The sequence below is a fragment of the Pelodiscus sinensis genome, chromosome 11 (assembly GCF_052426305.1).
Source record: "Pelodiscus sinensis isolate ZL-2025 chromosome 11, ASM5242630v1, whole genome shotgun sequence".
NCBI classification, from domain to species: domain Eukaryota; kingdom Metazoa; phylum Chordata; order Testudines; family Trionychidae; genus Pelodiscus; species Pelodiscus sinensis.
The window spans coordinates 16,238,693-16,263,335 of record NC_143062.1 but is presented as its reverse complement, the minus strand read 5'-3'; the positions used below and the strand labels follow the sequence as shown (position 1 = coordinate 16,263,335).

Sequence of the window (24,643 nt, the reverse complement as noted above, 5' to 3'; positions counted from 1 at the left end):
GCCAAGAAAGGGTCAGCCAGCAGCTGAGGTAGGCAGCAGCTCTTTGGGCAGCATGAGCTGCCCCGTATCATTCAAGGGGAGTTAATGCTGGTTCCCTACTGGCAACAATTCAAGATGTCGTTGGCAGGAATCACTCTGGCAGCAGCACAAATGGCAGTCAGGTGTTCACTCTGGAATCTAATGTGAAATTAAACAGAAGGGGGGGCCCCCATGTATTTAAATGACAGCTACGCCTTCACTCTGTAACAGGACACCATTAGCCAGCCCACTGCTGACCAAAGAGAGGAAGAAAGGAGATCTCAGGCATGTGGGGGATAGTACATCCCTCCCCATAGCAGGGGCCATGCCCATTTTCATGCATACTAGGGAGTAGGCACAGAGGGTAACAGGCAGCTATGGAGCCAATGAAAGGCTCTCAAGTCATCATTCATGGTAAACCTGGGCCAACATGCCGTGGTCCTATAGACAATCATTGCATTTCAGAGCCCTCAGCAGACCTACAGGGAGAGACAGAACACTTGGAAATTCCCATGGGGCTCCTGAGCTGCTGTTTCACAGCTGTAGCTATGAGCAAGCATTCCTGTCTCTTGGAACAAAGAGGGAAACTTCAGTACAAACAAGTGAAAAGATTTGCCCCAGGTCCCACAGCAGAGCCCAGGACAGAACCCTAGAGTCTGGAGTCCCAGTCCCCTGCTTTAATCTAATGGAACACACCCCTCTCCCAGGACCAGCCATACAGCTCAGGATTCTTGCTTCTCAACTGCTCTAGCCACTTCACCATAGGCCCTTCAAGCTACGAACAGAAGCCAGCGGTCTTGGCTCCCAGCTCCAAATCCTACCAAGCCTTCTCAGGTCTGGGAGTAGAATCTAGGAATCTTGCCTGGCAGAGTAGGCTTTTTGTAGAGTGAGTGTAAAATTAGAAGCATTGACTCTGGGTGACCTTATTAGCCCATTGTTTCTATTAATACCCAGGCTCATTAGAGCTTGATTAAGGCAATAGGCTCTACAAAACAGTTTACTTACATGGGGAGGGTCCTAGACTCTTACAAGTCTCCTCCAACCTCAAGTCAGTTAAAGTTTTCCATAAGGATCTGCCTGTGTGATTTTAGAGTAGGGCAGAGCATGGAGGCAGGAAAAAGCTAAGCCAAGGTATATGGAGCAGAAGTTAAACAGAACCTCTGGTTTCAGAGCTGGAAATCTGATACACCAGAAATCCAGAGCAAGCTGTAAAGGCTCGAGAGCCTGTGTATAAGAAACTCTCAGCCCCTACACTCAGCAGCAGAGAGGGCAGAACCAACCCCAGCAGATATTTGAACCTGTTGGCAAGTAGAAAACCTTGCCTGTTGCCAGACTGATATTTACAAGAATTCAAAGAAAGACTAGAGGCCTAGAAACTGGGGCAATCACTATGGGAAATCAGGATGGGCTCTGGGGTGGGAAGGATTATTTGTAGTGGGGTAAGCAGCTAGCAACTTTAGTCATGCACCTGGATCCCATTGTGTTAGGTGCTGTACAGAAGACCAAAAAGACTTGCAGCCTAACAATTTCCAGAAAGCCTGGAAATACAAGGAAACAATGAGACAATATTGGTTAACACTCCAGGGCTGTGTCTACATTGGTGCGATCTTGCGCCAAAGCGACAACTTTTGCGCAAAATCATGCTGCTTGTCTACATTGGCGGGGAGTTCTTGCACAAGAACATTGATGTTCTAATGTGTGAAATCAGTGCTTCTTGTGCAAGAACTATGATGCTCCCGCTCAGGAATAAACCCTCTTGCGCAACTGTTCTTGTAGACAGGCAACATGAATTTCTTGCGCAAGAAAGCCCGATGGTTAAAATGGCCATTGGAGCTTTCTTGCACAAGAGAGCATCTACACCGGCATGGATGCTCTTGCGCAAAAGCACATCTCTTGTGCAAAGGCACATGCCAGTGTAGACGCTCTCTTGCGCAAATACTTTAATGCAAGAACTCTTGCGTTAAAGAGTATTTGCGCAAGATCATGCCAATGTAGACATAGCCTAGGACCAGATCTCTTCACACCAGCAGCCCCACTGTTTTCAAATTTTTGTAGGCTAATGGCAGAGGAAAGTTTTGAGGTGAGTGTATAGGGAGGAGAATGAGGTTGCTTTGTCGGTGTTTAAGGGATCTCCTCCCAAACACAAGGGGCAGCACCAGAGAAAGCATCAAGGGACTTGTCTGAATACAGAACAAGTGGTGGTTGGCATCACAGGCTGATGAAACTGATAGCTTGCTAGCAAGAGAAGGGGCAGGGAAAGGCAGTGAAGAAATCTGGGGAAAAAGCAGCAGCTTTTGTTTGATAGGATGAAGAGGGAGCCAGTGTAGGGTTGCAAAGGGGGGGGGGGAGAAATCAATTAACAAAGGGAACAACTTACCTTGAGATGTGGTGGATTCTCACAGGGAGTTTTTCTGGCACCCCGCTCTAGATATAGGCTGGAGGTAGGAACTACTGAGTGGGATTCTGCATAGGAAAATAGATGTAATGATCTGAATAGTCTTCTAGCCTTCAAACCTTTGAGATACCAGCCAAGGCCATGAGGGGAAGTTGCCCTCATATTAAAGCAAAACAGCTTGTGTCCAACTTCCTCTGCAGTTATGTAGGTGGCAGAAGAGTGCAGGCACAGGCCAGGCCCCCATTTCACCAGGTGCTGTTCTCACACAGAAGCCAGGTCCTGCTTCAAAGAGCTTCCAGTTAATGTGGTCATTGCTTTGTTAGCAATAGCACGTAAAGAGTAGTTTGGTTGCTCCTTCCAGATGTTGGGAGAAACACCAAGGCGCTTGTGGGGAAAATGCAAACAGTAGGTTCTGGGAACCAGCACTGTGAGGAGCAGGGGGGAAATGTCAATAGCTCAATGGTCAAGTGTCCACCCCTCCTCCCTGATGCAAAGGTGCCTTTCTTTGCTGAGACTGGAGACTCATGCGTCCCATTCCTAGCTCTGCCACAAGTTTCCTGCATGAACACAGGTAGGAGTCACTCCTGGCTGGGTGCAGATTCATGTCTTTCTTCCTTTGTCTGCCATGCCATTTAGATCAGCAACCCCATCTGAGCTCAGGGTGCCCCAGCAGGGTGGGTGCTACCTAAACTCCACCCTCCCCAGTAGCTGTGAGGCCAGGTGCTAGTCCTCATGTAATTGCAGTCTAGAGAAAGTGGGAGAAAGGAACATGCATTATGCCCATTTTATAGACGAGAGGTGAGGCCCAGAATAATGAAGCAACCTGCCCAAGGCCCCCGGTGAGGCTGTTGCAAAGCCAGGAATGGCAAGTGCCTCACCCCCAAGGACACCATTAACCACACTAACCTCTACAAGGCTCAGCTGAGATTGTCAGTGGTGCGAGGGATCTACACACTTCATTTCCATTACCATCAATCCAATCTGGGAGGTCAAGGCCCTTATGTGGGCTTGGATGATACCAGACTTGACTTGCCAGGTTGCTCTGCAGACTACTCTAGCTCAAATCCTGTCCTACAGTGTCAGGGGAGAAAGAAACCTTAGACATGCATTCTCTAGCTGTCCTAGGCTCCCTGTTGCAGCAGGTGATATGACTGCTGGCTCCTAGCGATTGCATATCTCAAACCTGGAAGTCTACAGAATGCCAGGATCAACCCAGCTTTTAACAGAGCTAGGGAGAGGCCACTTCAGGTCTTGAATCTCAACAGGAAGGAAAGTTGTTCTGGTGATCAAACAACAGCCTATTTTCTCTGCAGTGTTTTGGCAGCTCTTTGGAGTGAAACTCATATCCTACACTGTCATCAGAACCACCTATGCTGGCCTAATTTACATTCCAAGCACAGCCTGTTCTCAGGAAACGGCTCCTTCACTAAAGCTTTCCACACATCTACAGGTCACAAAGCAGGGACAATGGAACAGGACATTTCTTGCTACACAAGCTACAGGAACTTAAGGCATGAGCAGATTACTTGGCCTCATGTTTCCTTTGCAGCCTCCCCCATTTTGGCAGAAATGAGGGGCTGCAGAAAGTGGGAGTCGGTGCTGGCACAGCAATGGTTTCCAGGCAGGACACGGTGGTTGAATGATGGTATGCTGAGAGAAACATCTCTCATGAAAATTGCCACCTTCCCCCATGGCCACGGGGAATTCAGCTACTGCCCTCAGACCCTATCCCAAATCAGCTGCTCCAGAAGCTGTGAACTGCAGAAGCAGATACGCTTTCCTTCTCCTGCACTTAAGTAAAGCTAGACGGAGCAGAAAAGATCCAACAGATAGAGCAATAGACTCTTCTTTCTTAGGTATGCCTAGAGGCCCTGACTAATCCACAGCCTGATTATCCCATCAAGCATGGTGCAGCCCAGGCCTGACTGAAAGGGGGGAAACCTTGTCATGTCAGGGACCATGCACATGGGGAGAATCCTGTTTCAAGGAGTTTACCCCCCGTACACAGGCAGGATCACCCTGTTCCAAGTAACCAGAGGAATCTGTAGCCTCCTAAGGCCCAGACCATGATCACTTTGACAATAGTGCTCCATGATCAGGGACCCATTGCAGCAGGCGCTGCAGAGACAGTCACTGCCTACTGTCTCACCAGGCAAGCTAGACAAAAAACTGGAAAGATTGGCACTAAGAAGCGTCTTACCCAGTGTCACATAGCTGATCATTGCAGAGCCAGGAATCAAACCCAGGTGTTGAGTCCCAGTCCTCTGCCTCTCCCATTGGCCACCTCTCCCCTCCACATTCACCTTCTAGTAAAGCAAGGAGAAAGGGGGAGCACATTTGGACACCTGTCTCAGCTTGATTTTGCCACAAAAATGTTCCTATTTCAAGAGTCTTGAAAGCTCAAGGTGATCAGCAATTGGGATCTGTGACATACAGATTTCAGAGCCTGAACACCTGGCTATGGGGTCTGGAATGGGCATGGGGCGGATGCTTACAGCAGGGGATACTGGGAGTTGGGATTCCTGTATTCTATTCTCAACTCCAGGATAAGTGGAGACTAGGGAGTCCTTGAGATCCAGATTTTTTTTTATATCTCTCTCTCTCTCTCACACACACACCCACACCCACACGCCAATAGCTGAATAAGGTTTCAAAACAAGCTGAGAGTTACAGTAGGGAAAGAAGAAACTACACCAAGCAGTTTTTCCATAGTGGCCCTGAGATATGATGAACCCAGTAAGAGTGACACTCACCAAGTTCCTGTCTCTTGTACAGTTGCACTGAAGACAGAGCAAGGGACTGGACAACCAGGCAACCCTGCCCTCACCTCAACTCTGCCACTCATGCATGGATCTTGGGCATAGGCATTCCAAGCCCATCAACTCTATTCTGCTGGAGAAACACCAACCTGCCTCCATACATGTGGGGTTGGGGGACTTAACTCAGGAGTGTTTTATAGGGTATTGACTCAAGGGCAGTCCATGTGATCAGAGCAGCTGATCTAGCCAGTTTTGTAGCTTTGCAAACACCAACACACAGTTTCTTTTAAAGAAGTCAAAGATGCAATAAGAGGCTGATGTTCAGCACCACACAGTTAAGACTCAGCCAACAGACTGACTGTGGCTGACATGTCCATTCACACTTGTGTTAGTCTTTACACAAGTGAGGGGGAATCTTAGACTCCACTTTTTTAAAGTCACAACTATGCCTGCTACCATTAAAATGCTAGCTAGCTGATCTGAAATATTTAGGCATTGCATGCTTCTCCTGACCCAAATCCCACAAGAGAAACTGGCACAAAGCAGGGATATTCTGCTAGCCCTAACCAGGCAGAAATTATTCACAATGCTTGGAGGACACAGCAGTGAACTGGCAGAAATGCTCCTAAGGGTACTGGTTTGAGGTTCTGCTCACATCTGGCATAGGTGCAGAAATGGAAACTGTTAGCAGTGACTGGACAAACCAAGCCACCCAATGTTGCCATGCAAAACTTGATATTTTAGCTAGCCCTTGGCTTAAGGAGGGACTAGCACTACAGAACATGAGGTATTAAATGAGCCAGTGATCCTTTGATGGGTCAGACTATGTGACAGCAGAGAAGGCAGCCCACCTAATACTGCCCCAGCAACAGAGGTATCAAATATCCTGTAATTGGATTGCTGCTGGAGCAGCCGCCTCCCAGCAAGGACCCTGTTTGTAAGGCTGAATGCCTCAAGAGGAGTCAAGCTTCCAGGGACACATCCTTTCCATACAAAATTGCCAGGAATCACGTCCCCAAACCCTGCCTTTAAGAAATATAGCCCAACTCTTGCAGTGGAACATAGCACCACATATTGGTAGCAAATGTTAACAGGGTCCCACCCAAGTCCATTGGGAATTAATTAGTCCTTTATAAAAATGCTTTTATTCATTGGAACCTCCCCTCTAATGCAGTTTTATTCATACACAAAAAAGCAGTAAGAAATGGCTGCGGGTGTCGGAACGGAAGAGCGTTTTACACATTATCGTCAACAGAAACCGCTCCAATTTGGGGGGCAAGGGGACCCCAGACCACAAAACATTCAGATGTTAAAAAAAGATTCTAGGCACGTGGCAAGAGAAAAGTAAATGGACCTTGAGTGTATGCAGTAGCAGGGCCTTCTCAATATCTACTGAAACCTCAAATACCCAATTAACCACCGACAACTTGCTACTGCCCCCTGTGGGATATTCCAATACCCACAGTTAGAGGACAATGGACCCACCCCTCCAGCATGCTTGCCACTATTGTCTGGTATAGCAATGCTTCCCAAGCCAAAGCCCTGACTTGGGGTGTAATTAGAGCTGGAGTTCATAGGGCACAAAGATTAACTATAGTACTTTCCTGTCTCTTCCCTCTGGTATGCAGTCATATCCAAGGAGACCTCTAAAATCCATTTGCTTGCCTCTTGCCCACATTCCAACCTACAGGCACTAAACCGTGCTGTAAAGAATCTAGTCTTAGAGAACACTGTTCTTCTCCAATGGATTTAAAATCTAAGTCAGAGTGAGAGAAAGAAAGAGAGAGAAAGAAAATAAAGTAACAGTTTCACAATATGGAGCCAGCGTTCCGACCGCATTCTCCAAGGAAAGAGTCATGTTGCTTCACAGAACTGTTCTTTCTCCCAACATGTCCACCAGCCAGCTACAGGCAGGTTTCTGCGCCAAGGGAGAGTCCTCACTGCATTCCCAGAGTCCTCCGATCTCACTGTGGGAGCCCCGGCAGCCCCTGCTTCAGAAGGAGAGACTCCGTGCTTCAGCGCCCTGAGAGCTAGTGTGGATTCTGCTACTGAAACACACAAGTCGGACAGGAATCGGACACGACAATGCTTTGAGCCTTCATTCTGAATAGCGCAAGGAGGAAGTTGAGAGATGTCATCTCTGGCACGTTCCCAGCAGCCTGGCTTAACGTGCCTCCCCCTTCCGATTCCTGGCTCCATAAGGTGAGATTCAGCATTTTATGAGACAATTGAATAGAAAAAAATCCATCCTTCAGTTCTGTGGTGGGGGTGGTGGAGGTGCAGGAGGCATGCCAAATGGCGGCAAGGCCGGCACCCCCATCCCCATCATGGTGACGAAATTAGAAGGGTCCATGGGGGGCGGGGGAGGGGGAGGGGCGTACATCATGCCCGCGGAGCCAGGCGGCGGCGGCGGCGGAGGAGGCGGGGCCCCGGGCGGCAGCGGAGGCTGGACCCCTGGAGGCAAAGGGACCATGGAGGGGTTGCCTTGCATCTGCGGGGCCCCCGTAGAAGCCGCCGCCGCCGCAGCCCCCTGCTGCTGCCATGGCGGGATGGACCCGGTGCCAGCGCTCGTGGTGGTGGTGGTCGTCGAATCTAGGATTTAAAGAAGAATAAGGTCACTTAAAAGGATCCAGGGTGAAGCTCAGAGCAGCTGTGGGTAAGGGAAGTGTCAGCCTCACTAAAGGGACCGGACTGTGATGGGATGATGGCTCGCCACATGCACATAGGATACTACTGATCCTGGGAGCGTAACAGAGCATTCTCTGGTGTCAATAAGAGTCCTCCATATGACTGCTTTGCCCTATGTGCAGAGAGCTATTTCCATCTCTGCTTTGGTACAGGTGACAGCTGGGCAAGCAGGCTGCAGGAACACAGCTCCCAAAGCAGCAGGGGGCTAGCTGCTATGACAGTGTTTCCCAGCCAATTGGCAGCGGACAGCAGCAATGGAGATGGGGTCACTGTACTACCCCAGCCTCTGCAAACATGCTGCCATGTTCTCATGTCCCCTACCCCTCCTTCTACACCCATTTAATATATGGGTGGGTGGGGTAGTGTCCCTTTCTCCCACGCATGCGGGATGGGGATAAAGGTAAGAGAATTGCTCTTACTCACTTTGCTGCCATGGCAAGGGAGTACTGGACGCCATACTGCTGCTGGGAGGTGGCGGCGGAGGCTGCTGCTGCTGCTGCCATGGGGGAAGAGGACCAGAGGGAGGCGGGGGAGGCTGACCACTGGGCGGAGGGGGCGGCGGGGCCATCATACCCATCGGCGGCGGCATCATACCTGCAAGGGAGAGGGGCTGCCAATTAGGGGCTGGGCACTGAGGTGACACTGAAAGGTGACTTGGTTAAGGGCTTGTGACTGAAGACACTCACCTTTTCCTTGATGCAGGCGATAGACCCCAGAGCCCACAGGCGTATTTCCCAGGTACTGATCTTGAGGGAATGAAAGACCGCAGCCTTAGTGCCAATTACAGACAAATTCCTCTCACTTCTCTCTCTCTCCGCATCCCCCCTTCTCCCACACTCCCAAAAGCCCCTCTCAGCTGCCCAACAGCCCTGCCCTCAGACAAGAGTCCATGTAGACACTGTAGCCCAGTGATACTCAAACTGTGGCTTTCAAGCCTCAAGTGGCAGTCTTCTGCAGCTTAGGATATTAAAACATTTAATTAACCAAAGTTATTAAACAGGATGCTTGTACTATAACCAATTTAGTTGTCAACTTGCATTAAGTTGTATGTATAAATCTTACTTGTATGCATAAATACAAAACACTATTTCTCCTGGCATTCATACTGGTAGGGCTCTTTTAGGTAAGGCTTGGCTCCTGAATTTGGCGCAAGTATTACTGCCATAGCCTAAGCCCTGAAGCTGTAAAGAAATAAACTCTTCACTTTGAGAAGGGAGCATACCATACCATTAAGTAGTGTATGACAACTAAGGAGCATTCCCCTATGGCCAAACCCCAACACCAGTCCCCACCCAAGCCAACACCCACATACCCGCAGTGCCTTGGAATGTACTTACCCATGTGGTGGGGGCCAGGGTGACCTGGAGGATGTGGCCCCTGGTTCATGGGTGGATGATGTGGCTGCATCCAAGGTGGTGGGCCATTGGGATTATGCTGCATTGGATGGCCACCATGCCCACCCATGTTGGGCATAGGGTGGTGGAAGTTGTGAGGTCCACCTGGACCCCCAGGTCCTCCATGCATGCCATGGTAGGGCCGGTTGTCAGAGGGGCCAGAGTTCATCCACGGAGGACGGTTCTGGTGGGAGGAGAAAGTAGCTATTTAGATATACCTTTAAATACAATGAAAGCTATCTTCCCATGTACTTCAGACAGCAAAGGGGATATCTAACTTAACTGTTATACTATGGAATAGGACCAGATTCTCTTTGAGAGTCTAATGTGATATCTTGACAGTGGCCAGTCAGATGCTTCAGAGGAAGGTGCAAGGAACTATACCCTGCATCATGCAGATGAAAACTAAACCTGTCTGACATTATCTCTCACCCCATTCCTTACCAGTTACAGATTGGTGTAAGCTCTGAAGCAGGTGGTGTAAACATCCCTACCAAAACTTGTTAGCACTGACTACTGTAGCTTTTAATGTCTGTTAAATTGTCCCACTGTTTTTTTTTAAACCTAACTTTTTGGCCTCAATGCTATGGCAATGAGTTTTACAGAGTACTATGAAAGAATTGTTTTGTTTTGGGGTTTGTCTTCCTGACAAGAGCATCTTCTCTCATCTACTACACACATGAAATGTTGTAATAAGCATGTGTAGCATGAAAAGTATCTCTTGTTCATTATGAAATCACCACCTTCCAATTTCACCCAATGTTCCCTACTGCGTGCACTGAGAGACAGGAAGAACAGAAGCTCCTGGTTTCCATTCTCTAAGTTTATAGAACTATGCTTTCTAAACAATCCAGTTTTCATTCAACTTAAGAATTTCCAAGCTCCTCAAAATATTTTCGGTGTCCCAAAACATGAAAAAATACAGGAGCTGACTGCACAGGTGTTTCCCTTCCTATCAATCATTAAAGGGATAGAGATTCCTGTCACCACCACCGTAGAGGTATGGTGGGATGGACACCACAGTGCATAGGGGTGAAGAAAAGGGTTTTTCCTTCCAAGCAGATAAGTGAAAAGGCCCAATAACTCACAGGAGGAGGTGGGTTGTTTCCTGGTCCAGAGGGTCTGGGCCCACTTGACAGAGGCGTATTGGTAGGGCCAGAGGAAGATCCCACAGATGCTGGGACTGGAGCTTCTCCCAACTCTGCCATCAGGGACAAGTATTCTTTGTCCATGCGGGCTTTGTCCTGAGCAGACTGAGGGTCTCCACCAGGTCTAGAAGCAGAAAGTCACACACCATTAAGCCAGTGTTTTAAAATGTTCCCTCTAATGTTTTCCATGCACGTGCAGGATGGATTTGATTACATGCACCAATATAGAGATATGTGGTGGGGGTGAGACTAAGGGATTCAGAGTGTAGAAGGGATCTCAAGGCTAGGAGGCAAGGGAATGAAGGCCCTGGGTGAGGTCAGGAATGAGCAGTTCAGGGTGCAGGCTCCAGAGTGGGGTCAGGGATGAGGAATTTGAAGTGTGAGGTGTCCCCCCCCCCCAACCAGGACAGTTCCAGGGCTAGGAGAGATGCACCTCCCTCCACCACAGTCCTGAGTACCTGAGCGGCCCTTGATAGACTGCGGAGTGGCCGCACAGCTTAGAGGGAACTTAATTTTCAACCTACTGTCATTTGGCAGACCCTTCAAAAGGAGGTGTAGAATCTTTTGGAAATTCAACCTGTGTTCTATGTACCACTACCACAGAGGTCAGATTGAAAACTGATTGAACAAAATTCAATTATGAATGTTGCACGTGCATAGCATTTGACAGAGTGAAAGGGCACTAGACTGCAGGCTTCTATGGTAACAGCAACAATTTGGGATTTTGACCTGTAGTTTGGGGGCATTTGCACACTAGTCAGAAAAACAGAATGCATTTTCTAGGATCTGAAACCTTCCTCCATAGTCACCATTTGTGGACCCCTTAAATCATCTGAAGGTCCAAGATGGAAAACTGCTGCTGCAAAACATATACTAGATACCAGTGATATGGAAGGGAAGCAGAGTCCACACTACAGAACACATGGATCCAAAGCTACATAGAGTAAGCTGTCACAGTAAATGAATATATACCATAGATGGGATAGTGGGCTAGATGGAGGCACTGGTCCAATCTCCAACAGCTTGTACCAGAAACCATATACTAACGGAATAACCTAACACTAAGAAAAGTTCCTTCATCCCACTCAGTCTTGTTTGGGCCTCAATTTTTAACCCCATTAGGTACTGTACAGGATAAATTTCCAAGCCAACTATGTGTTAACTCCTGCCTCTTCTCAAGGTATTGTGCTCAGAGGAAAACAGACTAGCAGGATGGCCAGCTGCCAAGACTCCCTTCTGGAAGACTACAGCATTCCAACTAGGGATGTTAAATTTCAATTAATCAGCTAATTAAGCAATTGAAGGAATTTCCATCAACTATTCGATTAGTCAATGGGGGTGGAGGGATGGTGCTTGCTACCCCCTGCTGAGGCTCTGCAGTTTAAATACTGTAGGAGCCACTTGGCTCTTACTACATTTAAAAACTTCAGATGGGTAGCTGAGTTAGTCTGTAACTGAAAAAACTTAAAAACACGACCACATAGTCTAGCAGCACCTTAAAGACTAACAAAGCATGTAGATGGTATCATGAGCTTTCGTAGGCAGTGGTTTGAAGAAGTGGGCTGTGCTCATGAAAGCTCATACCACCATCTACATGTTTTGTTAATCTTCAAGGTGCTGCTAGACTATTCGTTGTTTTAAGTTTTTACATTTAAAAAGGCAGAGCCACAGAAGTTGGGGGCCCAGCCCAAGTGGGAACTGAAGCAGTCCCCACTTGCACCAGGTCCTGTGCTGCACCCCTGTGCTGCTGCAAGCTGTGACGCTTGCTACATTTAAAAAGGCAAAGCCACAGCACCACTGCACCTCTGTTTCCCCTGCCCCACCGGAGAGATAGTGCTGGAGGGAACTGGTTTTTAACCTGGCTCCCCCACCCTCAACAGTGGCTCCTGCTTCCCTCCCACACTGCCTCTGACAGAGGCGGGGGGGGGGGGGGGGGGGGGGGGGGGGGATAATGCGCAGTCAACTCCATAAGGCTTATCAGATACTCAACTACTCTTTTACATCCCTAATTCCAATCACAGAACCCATCTGCCTGCATAAATGAGCAGGCACAGCTCTCAGAAGATGGCTTTCCTTAGCAATCAGTCCTGGGAGATTTACCTAGCAAACTTGCAGTCAGATGCAATGTGGCCAGCTCCTCCACATTTGGTACACACAGTGGTGTTTGTGATGCTACGGGTCTCTGCACTCTGCCATGGCCGCAGGATCCTATGGGTGAACAGAGTAGAGTTACATCAGCTTGACACTAGAGAAAGCAGCAAACATATGCAGCTACACTGACTTTCTACTTCCAAAAGGCAGATACTTACCTGTTGTCATCTTCCCGCAGCGTTCCATTAAGCCGGGCCAACTCACGCAGCTGCATCTTCCGCAAATCATTCTGGTCTTCTGGTGTTTCAATGCCTTGCTTCAGGATATTCCGGATCTGGAAGAGACAGAGATACACTGCTTAGCGGTATCAAGCTCAAAGCCCTATCTGCCTTGGAGAAAGTCGGCTCTCAAAACCCAAAACCCCACCATTAGGATTCCAGCTTCTCACTCCCATTCCTTCCCTGAGATCAACTCTTCCTCAAGTACCCAGGTAGAGCTCTCATTTACTTAATCACTTAGCCTCTTTAAAAAGAACAAAAAGCAGCATGCATAGCAAGAGGATGGCAATGGAATACAAGTGCAGAAGACAAGCTGGAGCTGAGTTTCCATAATGTGATCTTTTACTACTGCTGAGATTAGGGATGTTAAATGCTGGGGTGTGGGATGGGGAAAAGGTGGCTTCACAGGAGCTGGTGCACAGAGGGAGCCAGCTTTTAAGCAGGCTCCTGCAAGCACCAACTCACCTGCACCCCAACCCCTACTGCCGGATACAAAAAGGCCAGACCCCCAACGAACACTCTGCCCTGCTGCCTCCAATAGAGGCAGTAGGAGGAGAAGGGGCCCTGCATGTATCTGTGAAAATTAACCAATGAGTCCAGGCTCATTGGTTAACCATTTACACCATCACATCCCTAGCTGAGAAGCGCTCAGTTTGACCATCAGGAGCTCTGCATTTATACCTGTTCCACAGCTTTCTTCACATTCTCCATAGTGTTGGCAGTGACCAGAGCATGTAGAGGCTCATCTTCTCCAGGTAGCATCTGTCCATCTTTTCGGCCCACCTTCCCTTCCTTCACTGATCCCTTACCCCGGATCATGATCTTGGCATTGCATTCTTTCTCAATATTCTTCAGGGTATTGCCTCTGTAGAACAAATGGCTTCATTATTCCCATGCCAAATAGGGGATTCGCCCTCATCCCCAGCGATACTTCATTTCTACTATAACTATCCATGCCTCAAGTAAGTTAACAGTCTCTTTAGAACAATTTGTTAGTGCAGCACAGTTGTAGCTTTGCTGCACTAGCACTTCAGTTTTGACACTGCCTCACACTGGTATAAGTATTTTCCTGTTGGCATAGGTATTCCACCTTCTCAAAAGCCAGTAGCTAGGTCTTTCATTGACCAAGGGCCACCTACAACAGAGGTTATATCAACATAACCACATCTCTTGGGGGTATAATTTTTTTCATATTCCTGAGACACACAGCTATGCTGGAGTAAATTCCCAGGATAGATCTAGCACTAGAATAATGCCAAGCTCCTCAAACAAATGAATACTGCTCTATTCACAGTGAAAGCATAAACACACCCGGTGTCTCAGAATTACTAGCAAGGAAGTCCTATCAGAAGATAACATGGCATGTAAACTATTTCAGTGTCAGGAAGGTCTACATAAAAATGCATGGGGCTTGCATGATGGAGACTAGAACTGGTATAGCTTTCTAGTGCCCAAAAGACTGCAAGACACTAAAACTACTTTGAGTCTTTGAGTACATTCAGCCTGGCTCTTGAACAAACATGGTTTTGAACCATTTTAAAGGCTGACACTTCCAATTTGGTCTTGATGCCACACCAGTTATTAGCTAGAGTCCTAATGTGCTTTTTCCAGGACCAAATAAGCAAGCACTATCCTTTATCGTTGAAGTCTTGACTCCAAATGCAATCACCTCTGAACTGCTCTCATTTGAGAGAGGAGCCACAGCTTACCTGGGTCCAATCAGAAGTCCCACAAAGTTAATTTCAGGATATTCATCTTGTGGGATCATCACCTTATCGCTCACTCGGGTCGCTGGGGGTCTGAAAGTATTAAGAAGTGAACATCAAGACACGCATATAGCAAGCCAACAGATAAATTCATAAGGAACCTGAGCCATCTGAAATCAGAACTCTTTCCCCAGTTCAGAATGCAGTGGAAGTCCAGGGAATCATAGTGGCTAGCTATCTGCTTTATAGGTGGAGCCCAAAAAGATAATTACAACAGCAGTACTTGTGAAAGGGAAGCTATGATCATCTATACCAGGGCAAAATTCAATCTTGGATTTTGGGACAAGATAAAACCCTCCAGGAATAACACACTGCAAGTGCCTACCCGTAACATCTTGCAGGATCTTCCCCTCCACTTACTTGTAATCAGCTGGTGGCTTGAAATCTGGATTGAGGGCCACCATCTCTGTGATGAGGTTATGTCTCTCTTCCTCTAGCTTTTTGCGGGTGCGAAACTCACGGGTGTTCAAGCGCTTCCCCTCACTATTGTAAATGGGCTCGGGGGAAGGAGACCTGCAGAAAACACCCACGGTTATTCCTCCTGTGGCCAACATCAAGGGACCACTTACAAGTATAGCTTCCCCTGAGCCCTAGCATAATTTAGGCAAATCAGAGATAAATGTGCTATTAAGACCACAGGAAAGGAAGGTGTAAGTTCACTCACGCCTGTCTTATTGCTACATGGACAAGAAGGTTGCAGCAAAACACTATATGCCACGAGGAGGGGGAAAATATGGTACTTTATGGGGATAGCAAGACTAAACAGCTACAGTGATGGCAATTTTGCCATGAGCATGCTCATGTTTTTAAAAGGGAAGGTGGAGAGAGTTAATTCAAACGGAGAACTTTCCAGCTTCACTAGGCAATGAAGCTATGAGTTTAGAGAGACTCCTAACGAAGGAGGTAACGCAGGTTAAACGTGGACTTTTAACAGCATAACAGAGTAATAAAAGATTAGGCTTTAATCAAAGGTGACTAATCCTGCTGGCAACACCCATTAAGTCTAGTTCACTGCCCCAATGTAGAGAGACGGTCATGGCTTCTGTCCTGGCTTTTCCATCATTGTGCTGGCAGCTTCAAGGCCGACTCAACCTGTTTTCTGTGTTAAGGCAGGGTCAAACCGTCTCTTCTTGGTCCACAGTCTGGACCTGTAAACCTCTATGGAGAACCCTGTTTTCTCCACAGGGTTTAGATGCCCAGAAAGCAGAATTAGTTTTGTTTTAACAGCAAAATATTGTGAAGCTAAAATAAAAGTCAGTTTGATCTACCACAGCTGTGTTTGCGGTAAGAAAAAAAAGTCACACTCCTAGAAATTTGATTAAGTTATGGACCTTTTTTAAAACAAAGGAAAATTTAGAATTAGCTGCAAGAAGGGAAGAGATTATGTGGATCAGGTTATTAAAAATACATCCCGGAAGTAATAAGAAACCTACACCCTTGTTTTAGGTTAAAAGAAACTTTTTCTAGCTGGTTAGAACAAGGATAAAATCAGATGATCCCACTGTCTTCTCAGCCTAAAGTGAACCATCAACACATGGAATAAAATGTCAGGTTTGATCAGGACTAACCAGGTCTAAATTACACCTCCATTTCTAGGATTTGAATAAATGTAACACAATCCAATAGCAGAGAGAGCAACACAAAATACAAGCTATCACCCGCCCAGCTTGTTTTATACTAAGCATCTTAAACTCATGTTAGCTAGTAGGTGATTTAGAAACACATTTTAAAGAACTCAAAACACAGTGAATTATTAAATGGCTTAACTTTGAAATTACACATTCAGAAATCAATGCTAAGACAGTCATTTCATGCATTTGATTCTGCTGAACTGCTGAGGAGCAATTAAGAGTTACACTCTCCCGTAACTGAACCAGAAATCCCAATGAATTTTTTATAAACCAGTATCAAGTTTGATATTTGACAGATCAGATGACTCTGGTTTTGGGCTCTTTTGCTAACCTGATCATTAAAAATATTAAAGGTTGTTACAGCAATGTCTCACCTTTACAGGAAAAAATTAAAACACCAATAACTCTCCCCTCATCAGTCTGGGTTACTGTTCATATAATAAATGCCAATTATTAGTCAAATTAAGACCAATAGCCCCAACTCAATCTTAAAAACCAAGCACAAGGGGGAAAAGGACAGACTTTACATCTATTTCCTCCTGACAGTAAAAGGATAAAAACCCTTTCAAAGTTTACTAGTACCTTGTAGTAAATGATTAAAAATAATAGTAAGAAACCACTATGTTGTGGTGCCACATAAAAAGTACAAAATGGGAGGGCAAAATTTGTATGCTAAGGAAAACTAGAGTTAGTGGAAATAAGGCATAATAATTTGACTCCTTTACAAAGGCTAACAAAGATGCAAAAATGAATGGCTTTAACATCCATGATACCATCTTACTGATCTAATATACTGTCAGCAAGTTTTCACTCTTAAAAGCAAAACTACTTCAGTTGTGCTAAATGTTATAACACAACAAATTCCTGCTGGAAGGTTGGAGAGTGGGGGGATTGCTCCCCTCCGATAAACAAACCAGACTCCGCTGTTCCATGCTAACAACCCAATCACAAAAATAAAGTGGTTAAATACTGTTACTTCTCAGAACGTCACTGAAGGCCAACATAGCCACCAGCTGTCCAAAAACCTACTGCAACATTTTCACTTCAAAAAGAGTAAGTGAGGCTGGCATTACTCCACCACCCTGAGCCCCCAGAATTCCCCAAAGCTGTACAATAGCTGGCAGCAAAGAAATTGGTTAGAAAACTCATCTGGCTTTTATATAACCATCCTCAACCACCAAGCAGAAAGTTCTGCAATATAAGCAGATCAGAGTATTTTTCCAGGCTGCTCAAATTCAATGATGCAAAAATAATTTAAAATAAAATAGTGTTTAAAAGTTTGCAAGGTAAACCTGTGAGAAAGACCTCTAGATACTGGGCATGTGCACAAGTCAGACCCTGAAAAAATACATTAATTGGCTACCTTAATTTCCCTTAAAACAAGTCAGATTAATTAAACCTACAAGCTTAGAAAATCACAAATAATGATATACTCTTATTACCCCCGTCCCTGTGTTTTTGTACATCTATAATTGATTTCATTCCATCTTCCCTAACAGAAAAACCCCAGCTCTCCTCCACATCACTGTCATATAAGAGCACTGCAGTCATCTGACTAGGACAGGATTGCATTGAACTGACACATTATGATGCCACCAAAAATGTATTGAAAAAAGGTAAAAGTGTTACTGTCAGCTGGTTAAAACTGTTTCCCAACCTGTCCTCTGGGTTAGGGGGGATGCCCAGGTCTCCTGTGCGCAGTTTACGAGTCAGGTCTTCAATCTGCAGTTGCACTGGAAGAAACCAGGTTAGGAAAGAAAAAAGGATGGAAAAAAGACATTGTTACCAAAAAACATCTCAAATCTTAACATCACAGCATGAAGAACGGGAGACTTTGCAATGGACGACTGATATTGTGAATAAATTGAAGGAGACCCCCACAATGTTATGTCAGCTAGCTAAGTTCAGCAGGAATCCAGAAAGGACCAAATTGATCTTATTTACATCTACCTATCCTTCAAGGAGTATTATTAATTAAAAAGCAAAGTGCTCACTTGAAATGGGGTTAGCAGAAAGAACTGTTTGATCCCAGACTACAACCAGCAAATCACTGGAAGCCAAAACTATTTCTGACCTACTAAAACTGGTATTAGATCCGGGACTAATGTCTTTCAAGCAATTGCATTTTAAATGCTGGACTACTACTTTCCAGAACAGAGTACCAATTTTTTTAAACACATTTTACTGATGATTTGAGAGCCAATTAAAAATGTGAGTAAAATTCATGTTGCTGAACTCAGATATACCAGTTTAGAAAAGGTCTCATTTCTTCTCCTAAGGCAAAAGCACATAGGCAATGCATTTGTCCATGTCTTTATTCTAAAGAAAACTTAAATAAAAAACATACAATATCCTATTGGACAGAAATTGCATGCACTGTACCATACTAGCTAACCCATACTATGTACAGACTGCCAAAGGCCTGTTTCAGTTATAGGTCACAGACAATATAAGTCAAAAAGATTCCGTGTCCATTTTCAGATGGTAAATTACTGAAATGTACAAGCAGCTAAGCTTGACTCAGTTCTTGGCATCTGAGGCTGTACAAAAGAAGAAAGATCAGGATCTTTGAAACCTGAGCAATGTGATTTGGTTAATTTCTGGAGAAGCTGAACAGCACCTTGTGGAGAGGGGTGCTAATCTGGTCCACACCACTTCTTCTCACCATCCCTCCCCCATTTTTTTAAATTAAAAGTGCTGGTGTTACATTTGCTTCTTACCTTAGCATAGACTGAGAATTCTGAGATGCAGCTATTTTATACTATTGGCAGTAGTTTTATGCTGGTTTCAATTTAAAGCGTATGCCTCAAAGGCACAAGAACTTTGCTTTCCTTGCGTGCGCAATATATGTCCTGCATTTCTTACTCCTTCAAATGATATTGGGGGCACTCACTGTCCATATCTGCCAATCATGTCCCTTCTTTAAATTGTTCAAGCAATCCTGGATCTCCATAATCCCCAAATCCTACTTCTCTCCTCCTTAGTCCCCCATGTCTTCCTCTTCCGAATATATATCCTGTGGTTTAAGTTATGCACACATTATAAGCTCTTTGGGGCATGATAAATATCTTAGCTTTGTTGCTGATACAACGCATGCACACACAGGGCTTTACACAAGAGAACAGCAACTTCAGAAAAACAGGAAATCAGATTACTTTGTGTAAATTTCTCACTACAGAACAGCTGTAAAATCAGTTAACACCTGACTTTTCCTTTAAATATCAGATGTTTGTTTTATGGATCAAATTCACCTCTAAATTTCTCTAGAGATCTTCTGATACAGAAACTGTCAGAACTAAGGGAAAAATTGACACTGTCTAGAAACTGAACTAGCAGCCTTGCCAGTAAACCATTAACAGATTTAAGTAGTAATCATTGCCAGCTCTCAGCACTGCTGTGGATGGACAAGGAAATCAGTTACAAAGCAAATCAAAATTCTCAGTGGTTATGCAGAAGAAAGAAACCAAGAATTGTTTTCAACCTCAAGCAGATGAACTGGATCAGACTGTCTTGTGAAGAAGAGCTCGCTTTATGTAAAAAGGCAAGAATAGAATTACATGTGACAATGCAAAGTCTCAGACACATTAGAAATTTTTTTTGCCTCTCTCACACTCCTGGCTTATCAGTTCATGAAAAGTGAATTTAGCATCACTGTTTGCAATTGAAGGCAAAGTTAATGTTAAAACCTTGTATTTATAAATCAAGTTAATTAAAACATTCTTATTCCCATACTGGTATGGTGTAGTCCCAAAGACCAATCTTAACCTTTGAAATTCCCCATTTTCACAACTAATATTTCAAATCCCTTCATACCCACATAACTAAGCCATATCCCTTGCTCAGCAGTTTGTGTGCATGTGAATACAGAGTTCATTAAGCAGAGCTCTAACTAGAAGAGATGCTGAAAGTTTAGATTTCTTGCCACACAGAAAAAAAGTTTCTTAATTTCCCTGACAGCAAAACCAATGTGATCAATACCACCTTGAATGCAAAACTGAACTTCTAGGAAGGTTATTTTTTTAAATTAAGCACCCTAAAAGTAAGTCAGAGACTAGGTTGGGGTGGGGACATTTCTGGTGTACAGCTGTGCTGTGAAAGGAGGCACCTGCTTCCCACATACTACAGTGTGAAGAGGGACTTGGAGGCAATGTTCTCCACTGGAGAGGTAATTCTAGAGGCTCCCACCAACTGTAATGAGATTATTAAGTACACCTCCAGAATAAGGGCCAATATATCTAGAGAAAGGACTATCACACCTACAAAAACTATTCTAGCCATTCCATTTTCACCATGCCTGTGGAGAACATTACTCCTGTCACAAGCAGGAGAGGGGAGCTGCAACAGTGCATGACTGAGCAAATGTGTGAGAATTATTGATTTGAAGTTATGTAATAAGGCCATAATAACCTGAAGTCTAGAAAAAAAAGGTTAACTTTCAAATCACTCAGAATCCAGAAATAGGATCACCACTGACAGCAGATCAGATGGGAAAAGGGGAGAACGTGTATTTACCTATATAAGCTCTCTCTTGCTCACGAGTGAGTCCAGGAGGGATAACAGTGGGCATTCCTGGGATGACAGTCTTCTGCTCCATGGTGTCTTGGTTCCATCTGCTTCTCTTCCGCTTCTTATTAGGGAAATCTAAAGGCAAGCATCCTTTTTTAGACAAACTTTGTATGTTTGAAGGTGTTTCTACAACATAACATAACATAACATAACATAACATAACATAAAACATAACATAAAACATAACATAAAACATAACATAACACAAAAGTTATTAACAGCAACACTGAGCACACAGAATTCCCTTAAATAAAAAATACTGACAAGGCAACCTACACTCCTTCCAATACCAAATCTCTTATAGGGATGAGAAAAGTTGCACACAGTTTTAGTGGATATAATTTCAGTTCAATCACTGACCTGCCAATTGACTTTGGACAAATAACTTTACCTCTGTGCTATGCCGGTTTCCACTCTACTCCCTGTCTATTCAGCCTTTATGTTTTTACTGTCACCGTGTTTGCACAGCACCTAGTACTGTGTGAATGCTATCTATGTTCAGGCCATTGGGTGCTACCACAATACGTAGACAAAAACAAGCAAAAGCAGCCATGTTGCCATGTTAAAAGATGTATTTATTGTCAGCAAATAAGCAAGGGACAAACTCAGTAGACTTGAGTTCAACAGAACAGTGATATCAACTACAAAATTATGCTCCTCAATCAAGCTAGTCAAACCAACTGAAAACAGGAAGGCTCTCTAAAGAAAAAACATTACTCTAGAATCCAACACTATTTTTCTAATAATTTCTGCCACCATTTTTAAAGGGAATGTTACAGTTCTGATTTCCATCAGTAAAGCAACATGGCTGCCTCACAGCACCATTTCACATTCAGCCTCTTTGTACACATTACAAGACCTGGGATATTTACATTGGATGATGTGATGGGAAACTATCTATACCCACAGCAGTTTTCCTTTAACAGTGTGTAGGAAATTGTTACTGCTCCTTTTTTATGCTGAGCTTTCATGTGCCTTCACACAGAAAAGCATTCTGTTATGATTTAAATACAGATTTCCAAAATGAGCTCTTATTGTAAAGATTAGAAGTTTAACAGGATTAGCTATCTCTAATCATTTTGCTAAAAAGAGAGACCAACAAAAACAGAAAGTGAAAGAAGAGACCATGGTAGCTTTTACCCTCATTTCTTCCCAATACTACACAGACCTCCATTTTGGTTGCATGAGTATCTGCTAATGCCTATAAACACCACCAGGCCTCCTTTCTTCCAAGAATACCAATCTCAGGCTGTTCAGTGTTTTGGGACTTCAGTTTTGTGCCCAAAGCTTCCACTGAACAGCACATGCCCACATGTTTAGAACCCCCGTTTTAAGATATCAACACTCAGATCTTTTTTTTCCTCTTGGTACCCACAACCAAGTCTTTCCATCCATCTTCCTAGCCACAAACCCACTCTCCAATTAAGAATGTTCCCTTGCTCAATTCTCTTTCTTCAAAGAAAACAGCCAACACCTCAACCCATCCTGTTCCCCTTCATTTCCCCATATTTGGCTGGTTCATCTTCCACCTAGACTCATTCTCCATTTATCAATCTAGTCTCACCCTACTCCTATTTATCCCCATCTCATTCAACCTTTTATTAGTCACAACCCTTTTCCTCTTTCCCAGTACTCAACACCATCACTTCCTTCCATTCTCAAATATACCTCTTTCCCTGCAATACCCCTACAAAGTGTCAAGAGACGTCTCATCCCATGAACCCTTAAACACCATTTTACCCATTCCACTTCTACCCCATCCCACAATTGCCAAAACTATAACTCTCTCTCCGTTTCAGCCCCTTTAACTCCCCATGGCCATCTCAAAAGCCCCAATGCCTTCACTTTTTCACTGTAACGTCCCCCAAAATTGCCTACCCAGCCTAGACTCGCAACTAGCTTCAAAAGGTGCCGAGCCAGTTCCCTCACCGAACACTGCCACATTTACACATAACACCCACCGCTCCAGCTTCCCAACGTCCATCGCTCCCTCGCAGTGCTTGCCTCTTACTTCTATAGACCCTCATACCGCCCGACGGTTCATCTGCAGCCCCACACCCAACCTACAATTCTTCCTAGCCCCACTCTTATGACCCTCCCTCTCCGACCCCCTTTCGTCCTGCTCCTCACCGTGGTTACTGCCCCCTCCCGGGCCGCTCTCATCCTGCTGCGGTTGTTGCTGCGGCGGCGGCTGCTGCTGCTGCTGTTGCTCATGGCCCTGCGGGGGCGGCGGCGGGGACGGGTAGCGGTACTGCCCGTACTGAGGGGGAGCCTGAGGCCCCCCAGCCTGGGGCGGCTGCTGCTGTTGTTGTGGAGGAGGCGGCGGCGGTGGGGGCGGCGGGGGCTGCGGTTGCTGCGGCGGGGGCTGAGGCTGGGGCGGCGGGGGAGGTGGGGGTGGAGGAGGGGGCGGTGGCGGCAGCGCGGCGAAGGGGTAGGCAGCAGCCGCCATAGGCCCCAGCAAGGCGGCTTGGGCCTGGCCCGGGCCTGGCGGCGGTGGAGGAGGAGGACCCGGGAGGACCAGCCCAGGTGGACCCGGCGGAGGCATCGGGTAACCTGGCTTCCCCGGTGGTGGGGGTGGATGGAGCTTCCCTAGCGGCGTGGCGTTGGCTCCAGTCGCCGCCATTAGAGTCTCCTCAGCGCGGCGTTCGCGTTTCGCGAACCTTCCAGCCTATGCGCCTCACAAAGCTACTCGAAAATCATTGGCCGCCGAGATGTCAGTCGTACGCGCACGTCCTTCTATTGGCAGCGCCATGCGTCCGTTAGCCAACCGCGCTGATACATTGGCCGAGCCGCTCCAGTGAAAGAAAGTCATTGGAGGAGAGGAGACAAGTGCTGAAGGCAACACCCATAGGTCAGATGAGATGTCACTCTCTAGCGAACAGTGATGGGAATGGTTGAGCGGCAGTATGCGTGAGAAGGAGGGATGAAAGACAAGTTATGATTGGTTGACTGGGCATTTAAGGCGCGGTACTTGCAGTGTGGCACGGTGGGCGGGAACACAGTTAGGTTTCCGTGTTAGGACTGGTTGAAGAGACGGAGGGCGGGCTCTCGGGATATCGAGCTGCGTCTGGATTGGGGGAGGGGGCGGTCTTGCGACACTCGCGGCGCGCCTTAGAGGTTTTGCAAAGGTCGTTGGAAGACCCCGTACAGTGCGGGGTCGGTTGGTCGTGACGTTAATGCGGAGGTTTCCTCTTATTGGGCAGAGCGCAGCGCAGTCGCCCATGATTGGTGAAAGGGTCTTTCAATTAACGGAGCATTCTCTGATTGGTGAGTGATAGGGCGGGAGCGATCCTGGGTGCGAAGCTGTGCCCCAGAGCCCCAGTGAGTGCAGGCACCGCCTCCCCCTGTCAGGGGCTCATGGGAGCCTAGCCTCCTCCTCCTCACCCTGCTGCAGCCCGAGGGGCTCCTGGGAACTAGGCTTGGGGAAGGCGGTGCTAGGCCACATCACCTGCACCGTGGTGCACAGCAAAACTATAGGGGTGAGCCGGGAGGTGAAGGCTACGGCTTAAAAGCCAGCTCCCCACAAGCTCTGACTGCTGCTGCCTGTAACTGCTAAGAACCCAGCGGTTACATGTTTACACAAATACATGTTTTACATCCCTAGTCTTCAGCCCTTCTCCGAGGCTACATTTCACTTGCAAGGAGAGCGTAGTCCCAGCCCACAAACACACAACTGTGTTCTCCTTACCCCTGCCCAGGTCCCAGTGATAGTGGCTGGGACTATTACCCCACCCCATGATAAACAACAGTTCTCATGGAGGAAGAAGGGGGTTTCAGGCAGGACTGAAAACCAGTCCTTACCAATTAGTGTGACAGCAATAAAAACTAGAAAGGACAGCAGTGGACCTGAATAGGCAAAGAGGCCCCAATGGCTCTCCCCTAGGAATGATTCAGCCAATTAACACCAAG

General features: G+C 46.2%; 1 protein-coding gene across 7 annotated transcripts; it reads right to left on the bottom strand.

Annotated features, from left to right (window-relative positions):
* Positions 1–6,298: 6,298 nt before the first annotated feature.
* Positions 6,299–23,447, bottom strand: SF1 (splicing factor 1). 7 transcript variants are annotated; one of them, XM_075939240.2, is made up of 13 exons: positions 22,865–23,447; positions 20,681–20,809; positions 17,826–17,901; positions 14,898–15,050; positions 14,481–14,570; positions 13,453–13,636; positions 12,712–12,827; positions 12,503–12,610; positions 10,343–10,526; positions 9,198–9,438; positions 8,547–8,606; positions 8,280–8,454; positions 6,299–7,764 (listed from the first exon to the last, which is right to left on the bottom strand). In XM_075939240.2, the coding sequence occupies exons 1-13, from the start codon at positions 23,355–23,357 to the stop codon at positions 7,512–7,514; spliced, it is 2,262 nt and encodes a 753-aa protein (XP_075795355.2). In that variant the 5' UTR covers positions 23,358–23,447; the 3' UTR covers positions 6,299–7,511. The 7 variants fall into 7 exon arrangements, with proteins under 7 accessions (XP_075795355.2, XP_075795354.2, XP_014433281.4 ...); XM_075939239.2 differs by having other exon boundaries at positions 8,284–8,454; XM_014577795.4 differs by having other exon boundaries at positions 8,284–8,454; positions 8,547–8,601.
* Between the last annotated feature and the right edge of the window lie 1,196 nt (positions 23,448–24,643).

Coding starts and splice junctions, on each gene's coding strand:
- SF1 (XM_075939239.2), bottom strand. CDS start 23,357: ATGGCGGCGACTGGAGCCAACGCCACGCCGCTAGGGAAGCTCCATCCA. Junction 15,051..17,825: donor CCCCCTAACCCAGAGGACAG/GTTGGGAAACAG, acceptor TGTTTTCTGCAG/GTCTCCTTCCCCCGAGCCCA. Junction 10,527..12,502: donor TCTGACTGCAAGTTTGCTAG/GTAAATCTCCCA, acceptor TTCTGCTTCTAG/ACCTGGTGGAGACCCTCAGT.